The sequence below is a fragment of the Notamacropus eugenii genome, chromosome 1 (genome assembly GCF_028372415.1).
Source record: "Notamacropus eugenii isolate mMacEug1 chromosome 1, mMacEug1.pri_v2, whole genome shotgun sequence".
In the NCBI taxonomy this organism is placed as follows: domain Eukaryota; kingdom Metazoa; phylum Chordata; class Mammalia; order Diprotodontia; family Macropodidae; genus Notamacropus; species Notamacropus eugenii.
In genome coordinates this window covers 180,217,100-180,227,184 of record NC_092872.1, presented here as the reverse complement: position 1 = coordinate 180,227,184, position 10,085 = coordinate 180,217,100, and the positions used below count along the sequence as shown (strand labels likewise).

Genomic DNA, 10,085 nt, shown 5'->3' with positions numbered 1-10,085 from the left:
CTGGATGGGGTGTGTCAATCTACTCCCTTATGGCCCCACTCATCCCACTTCCAACTTTCTAAGACCAATCTAGACCATTCTCTGAGGACAGAGATTGTCAGTACAGTGCTTGGAACACAGTTAAGTACTGAAGTGTTTTTTCTTTCTGACTCTCTGGAAAAACACTGAACCACAGCATGGAAAGTTATTTGGGTTTCCATTGGTAAAGGAAGTAGCGGAACAGGGCTGTCAGTATTAAAAGTGATCACCAGGGGGATCCTGTGCACTGAAAGGGGGAATCTTTTTGAATAGATCCAATCAAGTCTTCCACTCCAATTACTCAAGTCTTGGAATGTTGGTGCCCCCTCGTGGGAGCAGTGAGAACAACATGACGTTCCCACTGAAGGGCCAAGGCCTTTAGCCCTGCTCTTCAATTCCATACCCTAACCTGGAGCCTAAGAATGTCTTTCCTGATTAGTAGATGAGGAAACTAAGGCAAAGAATATTCAGAAGGAGTTTCCTGATGACTGCACTTTTCCCCTCCTCCCCTTACCTAAACCCAAGTGAACATATCCCTAGAGCAGTCCCAATATAGTTTCCTAAACCAGATCATGAGAAACAAACGATGCTTTCCCCAGACTCAGCACAGCACAAGGCTCTTCCTTAGTCTCTACTCTGACCGATTTATAGTGTCTCTCAAACAGGAATGTATTTAGCATAGTCTACACAAATTGAGTCCTTCTACCTGGGGCCTACTCATCTGGCCCCTCTCTGGCCAAAGTCTTGAGGACAGCTCATATCGAGAGCTAAAGGATTCTATAGGATATGCTTCAGGGCCCACCATAAACACGATTTTTTGGACTAAAATTTGTTTCCAGTCATTTATAAATCTTGTCCCCCGTAACCTTCATACAGGTTTCTGTGTTATTCTATCAGTGTAGGTCACACCCTTTCATTACAGCTGTGTTCCCCTTTCTGCCTGTATTCTACCCCAGAAGAGGGTAAAGTAACAAGGTTCCAGGGGTCCGTAGGGCTCCAACTTTATGAACTTCTCTTTTTAGTTACATTTAAGAGATTTTACTTGTATTCTTTAAAAATCCTGCCCTGTCCACTCCAAATCTTAGGATGAATGCTAAAGGAAATTACTCATCTTTCTCCACAGAGTGCTGAGTTTCAGAGCTCCAGGAAATAAAGGGAGGGGCCTGTCTCCTTTCCCCATGCCTTACCTCCTGGGATGCAGGTCTGGAAGGTTGAAGAATCTGAGCCCAGATATAATAATAACATTAATAATAACAATAACCAGCACTTATATAGTGCTTTGATATTTGCAAAGTATTTTATAAGTATTATCTCATTATATCCTCACAAGAACCCTGGGAGGTAGGCGCTATTATTACCCCCATTTCAGAGATGAAGAAACCGAGGCAGGAAACAATTACATGATTTGCCCAGGGTCACACAGCCAGTGTCTGAGGGCCAAATTTGAACTCAGGTCTTTCTAAGTCCAGTGCTCTATCCATTGTACCACCTAGGGGAGACAGGCCTAAGTGGAACTTGGGATAGTCACTGACTTTTCTGGTCTTAGCACTTACTTACAAGTTTCTTGGTTCCTGATTTTTCTACATCAGGATTCCTGTGATCAGATCTCAAACCCAGGGACAGGTAGATGCTGTCAGAAAGGCCATTGATGGTTTCTGTCAACCTGGCAGTCTTCAAGTCTGTAACTGGGCTCAGCATCTCTAGAGCCTTACTTCTGTTTTATGAACTTGGTGATGATTTCCAAGAATCCTTGTTACTGATGAAAGTAGCAGGATTCCTTTCTCATTCCTCTGATATAAGACACCACCCTTCCTCAAGGCCACATTCATCCTGGGAGCTTCTACTGGAAGGGTCCTTTCCTTCTCTAGTTGCCTTCTACCCTCTTTTCCCCCTCCCAGGGACAATTCCATTAGTGGATGAGAAGGGTTGGGGTGGTCAGAGAAAGGCTCCCTGAAATGTACTGAGCAGATGGTGGCCTGGAAGCTGCAGCTCCAACTTACCAGATCATCATTCCCTCTACCCCTCTTCAATCACATACAGATACTATCACTCTTGCTTCTTTTATCTGCATATATTTAAAATCTTCCCAGAAAAGAAAAGTATTGCACGCACTGGGGAAAACAGGACCATACCATAGTTACACTCTGCATCTGAAGGGAATCCTAAGCTCCTCCTTCTTATAAGGGAGTGGGTAAAACTGATTGGACCCCTCCCTCTCAGGTTTACTATATTCTTTGACCCCAAGTCTCAGTCTGAGTCAATTCCATTGAATTCCTGGCCCCAGGCTCCTTGCTCTGGCTACTCTGGTACTGTGAGGGATAGTGCCTGCTCTTGGGGTAGGGAGGACTGGCACCAGAGTCCCACAGGATATCCTCATAGGGGCTTGGAGTCTGTGCTTTGGACTTGGCCTGTTCCAGCAAATCTCTCAGGAGCCCTACTGTGAGTGGAGGGTCAGCTCCCACCTTAGGGAATGGGGTTGGAGGCCCCTCTTCATCTGGCAGGTGCCTCTTCAGCAAGAGTAGGAGGTCTGTGGGTGACAAGTCTGGTGGGCACAGGTGGCGCAGGCGAGTCAGGTGGGCATCTAATTGGCGATGCCGAGCAAATTCGGCTAGTAAGACAGTGAAGATCTCCATCTGCAGCAAGGGGCTGGATGGGCTTAGTGCCAGGCCTGCGTCCAGCACACGTTCCCACTGTCCAGCCTGAACTAGCTGCCCTATGGCCTGGAGCACAGCCTTGGGCCGGCCACTTCCCAAGAGCAGCTCTAGCTCCAGAGCCCCTGCCCTGGCCCCAGCCCAGTCACCCAGTACAGCCAATGCCCGGCGGTATAAAGGTGGCCCTGGGCCTCCAGCTCCTAACCCCCAACCTGGCCCCCCCTGCTGTTGTGCCAATTCTACAAAGGGTGGCAACCAACATGGCTCCAGCCGACAAAGGCACTGACACAGGAGTTCAAAGGGGGGTAGTGCCCCATCAGCCTCTGTATCCGCTAGTACCTTCTTCCACAAGTCGGGAGGGGCCTGGGACTTCAGCTGGCCAGCCTCATTCAGTTGTAGCTGTAGAGCTCGGCGGGTGGAGCACCAAGCAGCAGCAGGGAAGACAGCAAAGACAGCATTGAGCTGGGATAGTTTGTCCCCTGTCAGATCTGATCGTAGCAGCCGCTCTACCTCTCGTTCAGCCAGCTCTGTCCAACCTTCCTCTTGCCCATTGCCAGTCACCAGTCGAGTTTTGAGTCGCTCTAGGCCATGGTAGTCCCTTAGCTCAGCTTGCAAATCAGTCAGCAGCTTGGTTGGGGGTTGGTGACCTCGGAGAACAGCAGCCAGGGCCAGAGGGGCTCGAAAAGTGCTCCCTTTTCTCAACTCATCAGTTGTGAGTCTGGCTCCAAGTAGACTCCGGCGCTGGTAGTAGCCACAGGCCTCCTCAAACACTAAGTCCTCAGAGCTCAGCCATTCAACCTCTCTGCCCACCTCCCAGGTCATACAGAATAGGCCCCCTGCAGAGAGCAGCCTAAGCCCACCTTTACTCTCCTCTTCTTCATCAATCCCTGGGGCTGAGAGCTCTAGCAGGTGGACCCGGTCAGTGCTTAAGACCTTTCTTTCTAAAAGCCGTCCACTGCCCATGTCCAGCAGCTCGAGTCCAGAGCTCAGCACACAGGCCAAAGTATCGTTGAAGACACCCAAGGACACTGGGACTCCCTGGCTAAGCAGTCCATACCCCAGAATACCTACTGCTCTAGCTCCTCCATCCCTCCGGATAAGACTCACAGCCCCTTTTGAGCTCAATAACAGCAGGCTCCCCTGGGCAGTTGCACAGGTGTGGATGTCCAGGGGCTCCCCCCCAGAAAGCAGTCCTGGTACCCTCTGAAGGAGGGATCTGAAATCCCAGGAGTCCCTGCCTTTAGGGCTCAAGTTCTTGCTATAAGTAAGGTTGTGAGCAGGGACAGCTACAGTCACCCTGCCCTTACCTGGGTACCAAATGAGCAAGATGTGGGCGACACCGCGCCAAGTGGTGGCTGTGGGCACCATGAAGAAGTCAGAACGGGAGGCCAGCAGCTGGAAACGAGGGCAGTGGTGCAGCAGGGTCTTGGGGGCACCCAGAATGACACTGGTCTCCCCGTGGGGCTCCAGGGCCCGAGTGCACACACAGTGACTGAAGGCGGCTGGCACGGATCCTTCGGCTGCCTCCGTGCTGGCTGGCCGCTCCTCACACCACACCAACCGGTTTCCCAGGGCCGCGGCAGCTACCACTTTGGCCTTGCTACTCACACACAACTCGGCCTGCTGCAGCAGCTGCCATCCTGGGTGCACTCCGGTGCCCCACACCTCGGCCCGCCCGCCTGCCCACACCAAGGCAAGCACAGGACGTGGGCCACCGGCCCAGCCCGGGCACTGGAGAAAGAAGGCATCCAGCACCGGGCCTTGGCCGGCTGGCCAAGAGGGCTCCGGTCCCAGCCCCGCCCCTTTCCTGGACGCCAGCAGCAGTGGGGCTGGAGAGCCCGGAGGGCGAAGAAGCAGCAGGTGGCGGCCGTCGGGGCTGGTGCGGACCCGGGCCAGAGGCTCCTCCGCCAGCACTTGTCGGAGCCCGCTCGCGTTACTGAAGTCGCTCAGGTCAGAGAGCACACGCAGAGTGCTGGCCCGCTTCATGGCCCCAGGGCTCGGGCCGGAGCCGGGGCCCGGGCTGGGGCTGCAGGGCGCGCTCCGGGATTCCGGGTCCGGCTGGCCCCAACTCGGGCAGAGGAGGGCGGCGGAGCGGGGCTCCGACTTCCGTCCCGGCGGAGGAGGTGGGCTGGGGACCAGGGGGGGGGGGGGGCAGGAGTCAGCCCCGCCCAGAAGGCTTGCGTGGCTCAGGCGCCTCGCAGCTCGGGAGTCGGCCGCGGGGCGGAGCCCCGCAGTCCTGGCTCTCCTCCGGCCAGCGCTGGGCTGCCCAGCCTAGGCTCTGGGCTGTTTTCCCAGGTCGTCCCCTGATTGAGCCTCCAGCCTGGGTCGGGGCTTGGCGGCTTCCTCCTCTGTTCACCCCTCCCCCTTGCCTCTCATTTATAGATTCCGGAGGAGACCTCCATCCTTCCCCATTCTGTCTTCCTCCAAGACACCCTTACTTTAAGCCTAGCACTTTCCGAACCAGAAAGTCCCCACTTTCCCACATCCCATCCACACTTTAGTTTGTCATTTCCCCAAAGTACATGATATCCTTCCAGTGAAATGTCCTCTTTGACATCCGCCAAAGGAAACACACAATGTGCGTTCATTTATTTTTAAATTTTAATGAAAAATAGATTTTCTTTATGTACTCTTTATACCACGGTCCTTTCCAGATACATCGCTCCCCACCATCGAACCAACAAAGAACAGCCACCACCACCACCACCTAAGGAAGCCCGTACCCGCTGGCTCCGGCAGAAGACAAATCTAACGTTCACTGTCGGAGGAGGGAGCTACGGCTGTTCTCTTGGATACTGCAGTTACTCAGGTTTCCTTTTAATGATCTTCCGATTTGCATTATTTTAGTCGTGTATATTGTTCTCCTGGTTCTTCTTATTTCAGAAAACTTCAGTTCATGGCTTCAGATTTTTCCATGTTTTCCTGTATTCCTCTTTTTTTTTTTTTTTTTTACAGAGGGCCCAATAAAATGTTATTGCATTCACATGGCACCAGTTCTTCAGCCATTCCACAATCGATGGGCACCCTTCGATGGGCATCTGATTCTCTGCCACCACAAAAAGTGCTGCTATGAACATTTTGGGGCAGTGTTAATTTGATTTCATTAAGGTTTATACTATGGACAGGGCTGAGGGCTGAGCGCTGGGCATCTGGCACTGACAGGTGAATAAGACCAAGTTCCTTCTCTTAGAAGAAATCACAGTCTAAGGAAGAGGTGAAAACTAAACACAAGTAACTATAATAAAAGGCAAAATGGGACAAATGCTGTAAAATAGGTATAAATCAAATGTTATGTGAGTGCAGAGGAGGGAGAGATCAATTTTGAAGAGGAGGAGAGAATTCAGGGAAGGAATTTTAGTTGGACCTTGAAGGATGGCTGGTATTTCAAACAGACTGATGGTGTTGGGGTGGGGTGGGGTGTGGTGAAGCAGAGCAGTACATTCCAGGAACAGTGGAACAGTGTGAGCAGAGGCACAGAAACTGCTGTTATGTTTGGAAATTGGGGGGAGGGGGTCCCAATTGGGAGGGGACTGGAATGTATAGGCTTATCGGGAGAGATATCGTGGGGTATGTAGATCTGAGAGTCAGAAGATGAGATTAAGTCCTTGCCCTATGTGACCCTACCTGTGTGAACCATGGAAAGTCATCAACCTCATTGAGATTTAGTTTCTACATCTGTAAAATGGGAATAATAACTCTTATATTACCTACTTTCTCTCCCCGTTCCAATCCATTCTCTACTCAGTTGCCAAGATGATTTTCCTATAGGTCTGACTCTCCTCGCATAATGAGGTCCAGTTACTCTCTGTAAACTCCAGGATCAAATGTAAACTCCTCTGTTTAGTATTTAAATCTTTTTATAATCTGCCTTCTTCCTAGATTTCCAGTTTTACCTTTCCAGCATTCCAGCAAGTATGGCCTACTGGATGTTCCTTTCAAATGACACTTCTTGCATTGGTCATTCCCCCATGCCTGGAATGCTGTCTTTTAATTTGCTCTGCTTCCTTCAAGATTATCTTCCATCTACTTTGTGTACACTTATATAAGCCAGTTATTTACTTTTACTTTTGTTTTTGGTGCTTAGCAAAGTATCTTGCTATTCCATAGTGTCTGACTTTAAGAATCTGGTAGACCATAGCACACCAATGCTGTCCATGGGGTTTTCCTGTCAAAGACACTGGAGTGACTTGTCATTTCCTTCTCTAGTGAATTAAGGCAAACAGAAATTAAGTGACTAGTCCAGGTCATACAGTTAGTGTCTGAGGCCAACTCTGAACTCAGGTCTTCCTGACTCCAGGCCCAGGGCTGTATCCACTGAGCCCCCTACCTGCTTTGCCTTGTATTTACTAAAGGCTTAATAAATGCTTGTTTAATGATTACAGGGAAGTACTATACTTTGTACTACAAGGAAGTACTATACTTTGTGAACTGTATGTCTATCTCCTCCCAATTTGGGGAACCTGCTTTGCTTGGCTCCCCATTATTCCACTATTAGATACTGCAAAAGAGTTTGTTCAAAACTTCACTTTGCATTCTCTGCCAGATATTTAGAACCACATGATATAGCTTTATATTAAATGATTTAAAAGTTCATGACATTCAGGATTATAGTCCACCAAGTTGGCCTTCAGGTTTACTTAATAGGAGTTTATTTATTTCTTCATTTATATAATTTGTAGATTTTCCTTCGCATAGAAAGTCTCTGTCTCGTTCTTGTTTGTCACAGCAGGAATGACGAGTGGAAGAAGCACAATTAGACTATTGCTTTCCTAAATTTTTTCCCACCTCCAGGTTCAGGCAAAGTAGAAGGGGTAGGAGTAACCTCAAAAGCCAGGTTCGATAACAGGAAAAAAATAAAACAAAGCAAAACAAAAAACCAAACCCAGGACTCTCAGCTTCCATCCCAAATGAGGTCATCAGTCTGTTCTTTGGAAACAACAGCAAGGGGAGGAGATGTGCCCACTGCTGCTCTGGTGGTGATATCCTCTGCCTGGAGAGGCAATCATCTCCTTTGCTTCAATTGAACACTTATCAAAGAACTAGTATGTGCAAATCATCTTGGGAGGGTCTGGGGCTTTTGATTTTACTAAAAAAAAATAACAATCCTGTAACAACAAAATTTAGATAACCTCACTCTCAAGCAAATTAGCAAAGATGTCAAAAAGATGAGGGTAATTGTTAGAGAGATTTAGGAAAGACAGGGACATAAATATACTATATGTGGAGCAAAGAATTGGGCTAACAATTCTGGAAAGCAACTTGGAATTATGCTAAATTGACTAAATTACACTATACTAAATTGACTACATTACTACTAATTACTCCGAAGTGACTAAAATATCCATATCCTTTGACTCAGAGATCCCATTGCCAGGCATGTACTCAAAGAATCACAAAGACAGAAAGAAGGAGCCATATACTTTAAAATATTTATAGCAACACTTCTTATAGTAATAAAGAATTGGAAACAAAGTAGATGCCCATTAACTGGTAAACAAGTTGTAGTACATAGAATTAATGCAATATTACTGTACTGCATGAAACAAATATAACAAATTCAGAGATGCACCTAAGACTTACATGGAAGGATGAAAAATGAAATTAAACAATACGCACAATTACAACAGTGTAAATGGAAGGAAAATAACAAACCTCTTTAAAATGAAATGCTGTATGGTAACAGTGATTAAGCTTGGTCCCAAAGTAGAGGTTCAAGAATGTACTTCTCTCCTTTCTATGTAGAGGTGGGAGAGTATGGGTATGGAACAATACATATATTATCAGATTTGGTTGATGAGTTGGTTAGTTTTGCTCAACTTTTTTTCTCCTTTTCTTCCCCTTTCTGTTATATTCTTTGTTCTTCCTAGGAGGAAGAGAGAAATATATTTTGAAATGAAGGTGATGAAAAGACAAAAATTATCAATTAAAAATTTAAAAAGAAAAAACCAAACAAAAAAAAGTGCAGAGAAGACATCGTTTCCTTATGGAGCTTACTATTTAGTAAAGGCATAATAGCCATGAAGAGATAACTATTAACTAAGAGTCCCAATCTCTTAATAACTTTTAGCCTTGGAACACTGCCTGCAACTCAGAAAAGTTAAACGACAGGTCTCTCCTTACATAGATAGTAAATGTCAAATGATGAACTTCAGCCTGATTCCTGTTTCTGAACTATCCACTAACCAGGTAGCTTTTCTACAGGTAACTATAATATACAAGAATAGAAAGAGGTTTAAAACTTCGTGCCATGAGGGAGTAGGATATAGTGGGAAAAGTCCTGAAGAAATCTGTGATTCCTCACACTTAGCGAGCTGTTGACCAAGTCCTTCAGTCTCTCTGAATCAGTTTCCTCATCCATATATCGCCACTCTGATGTATAATGGGGACAATCATACTTGTACAATTTAGCTTACGAGGTGTGGTGAGAAATGTTCTTTACAAACCTTGAAGTGTTTAAATAAGTAGGGGCTTCCTATTAATGCTAGGGAATGTCTTGACTCGATGACGAGACTTGACTTGATACGTGGGGGCGAGGGGAGACATTGTTTCCACATGTCCTGAAGATTCAATGTAACAATGTATGCGAACTGACTCGGTAACCTGTAAAGCCTGTGCACCGGAGAGGGCTGCTTCCTTTTCACCTAAGCTTGAAAGACTCAGACTGTCTCGCCTCTTCCGGGAAGCCTTTCAGCCAGCTTCAAGGCATACCAGTTCGTGAAGCTGATATGTCTCGTTCGGCTCTAACTCAGGGCAACACAGTAGTCAGGCAAATGTTTATTCGTTAAGGATAGTTGGGCAAGTAAAGTGCCCCATTCAGTGAATGAATCTTGGCCGTTCAGAGAGGCAGGGAGAAAGGCACGTGTGGCTTGGGCGGAGCCAGAAGAAGAGGGGAGGAGGTCCTGACCCTTTTCTCACCGCGGGACGGTTACGTACAGAGCGAGCCGCATTGCTTGCTGGGAGGTGTAGTCTCGAGGTCGTGGCGTCCGTTTAGAGTGTTAATACTGACGGTGGGCGGGGCCACGGAAGGAGCCGGGAGGGGGCGGGGCTGGCTCGACGCGGCCTCTAGGACTCTACTGGGGCGCGGGAGCGCGCTCTTGGGCCCGGTCCGGCAGTATCGGGCACGAGCAGGGGCAGGCGGGCGGTGGCAGTGGAGCCCGAAGAAGCAGGGCTTGGTGAGCGGCTTCCCCCGAGAGACCTGGGCTGTCGGCTTCCACAAAACCAGGGTCTCGATTAGGGATCCCGCAGGCCGGGGCCAAAACCAGGCCTTCCCTCTGAGGCGGCTCCGAGGGCCCTGGCCTCCTGGGGGCGGGGCCTCCCCTTGCGGAGGGAGCGGGGAGGAGCGGGGGGAGGGGACTGAGGGGATCGTGGGGGGGGAACCCCAGAGGGAGTTTGAGGGGGGAAGGGACCTCGGAGAGA

General features: G+C 48.5%; 2 protein-coding genes and 1 long non-coding RNA gene across 10 annotated transcripts in view; 1 reads left to right on the top strand and 2 right to left on the bottom strand.

Moving 5' to 3' along the window:
* Positions 1-1,285: 1,285 nt before the first annotated feature.
* HPS6 (HPS6 biogenesis of lysosomal organelles complex 2 subunit 3) lies at positions 1,286-4,655 on the bottom strand. The gene has a single exon (XM_072620785.1). The coding sequence runs from the start codon at positions 4,653-4,655 to the stop codon at positions 2,244-2,246; it is 2,412 nt and encodes an 803-aa protein (XP_072476886.1). The 3' UTR covers positions 1,286-2,243.
* A 17-nt stretch (positions 4,656-4,672) lies between these two features.
* Positions 4,673-10,085, top strand: part of ARMH3 (armadillo like helical domain containing 3) — a 222,638-nt gene continuing 217,225 nt past the window's right edge. For 6 of the 8 annotated variants that reach the window (XR_011969592.1, XR_011969588.1, XM_072620729.1 and 3 more), the window contains exons 1-2: positions 4,673-4,792; positions 5,324-5,478. The gene's annotated coding sequence lies outside the window, so the exon portion shown is untranslated. Of the gene's footprint in view, positions 4,793-5,323; positions 5,479-9,694; positions 9,842-10,085 lie in introns of those variants that run through there. The other 2 variants (XM_072620762.1, XM_072620731.1) reach the window with 2 other exon arrangements.
* LOC140511622 (uncharacterized) lies at positions 8,087-9,607 on the bottom strand. Its single transcript, XR_011969593.1, has 2 exons — positions 9,113-9,607; positions 8,087-8,532 (listed from the first exon to the last, which is right to left on the bottom strand). It is a non-coding gene; the product is annotated as an uncharacterized lncRNA (long non-coding RNA).

Bases quoted from the DNA above. Each gene is read 5' to 3' on its own strand.
- HPS6 (XM_072620785.1), bottom strand. From the start codon at position 4,655: ATGAAGCGGGCCAGCACTCTGCGTGTGCTCTCTGACCTGAGCGACTTC.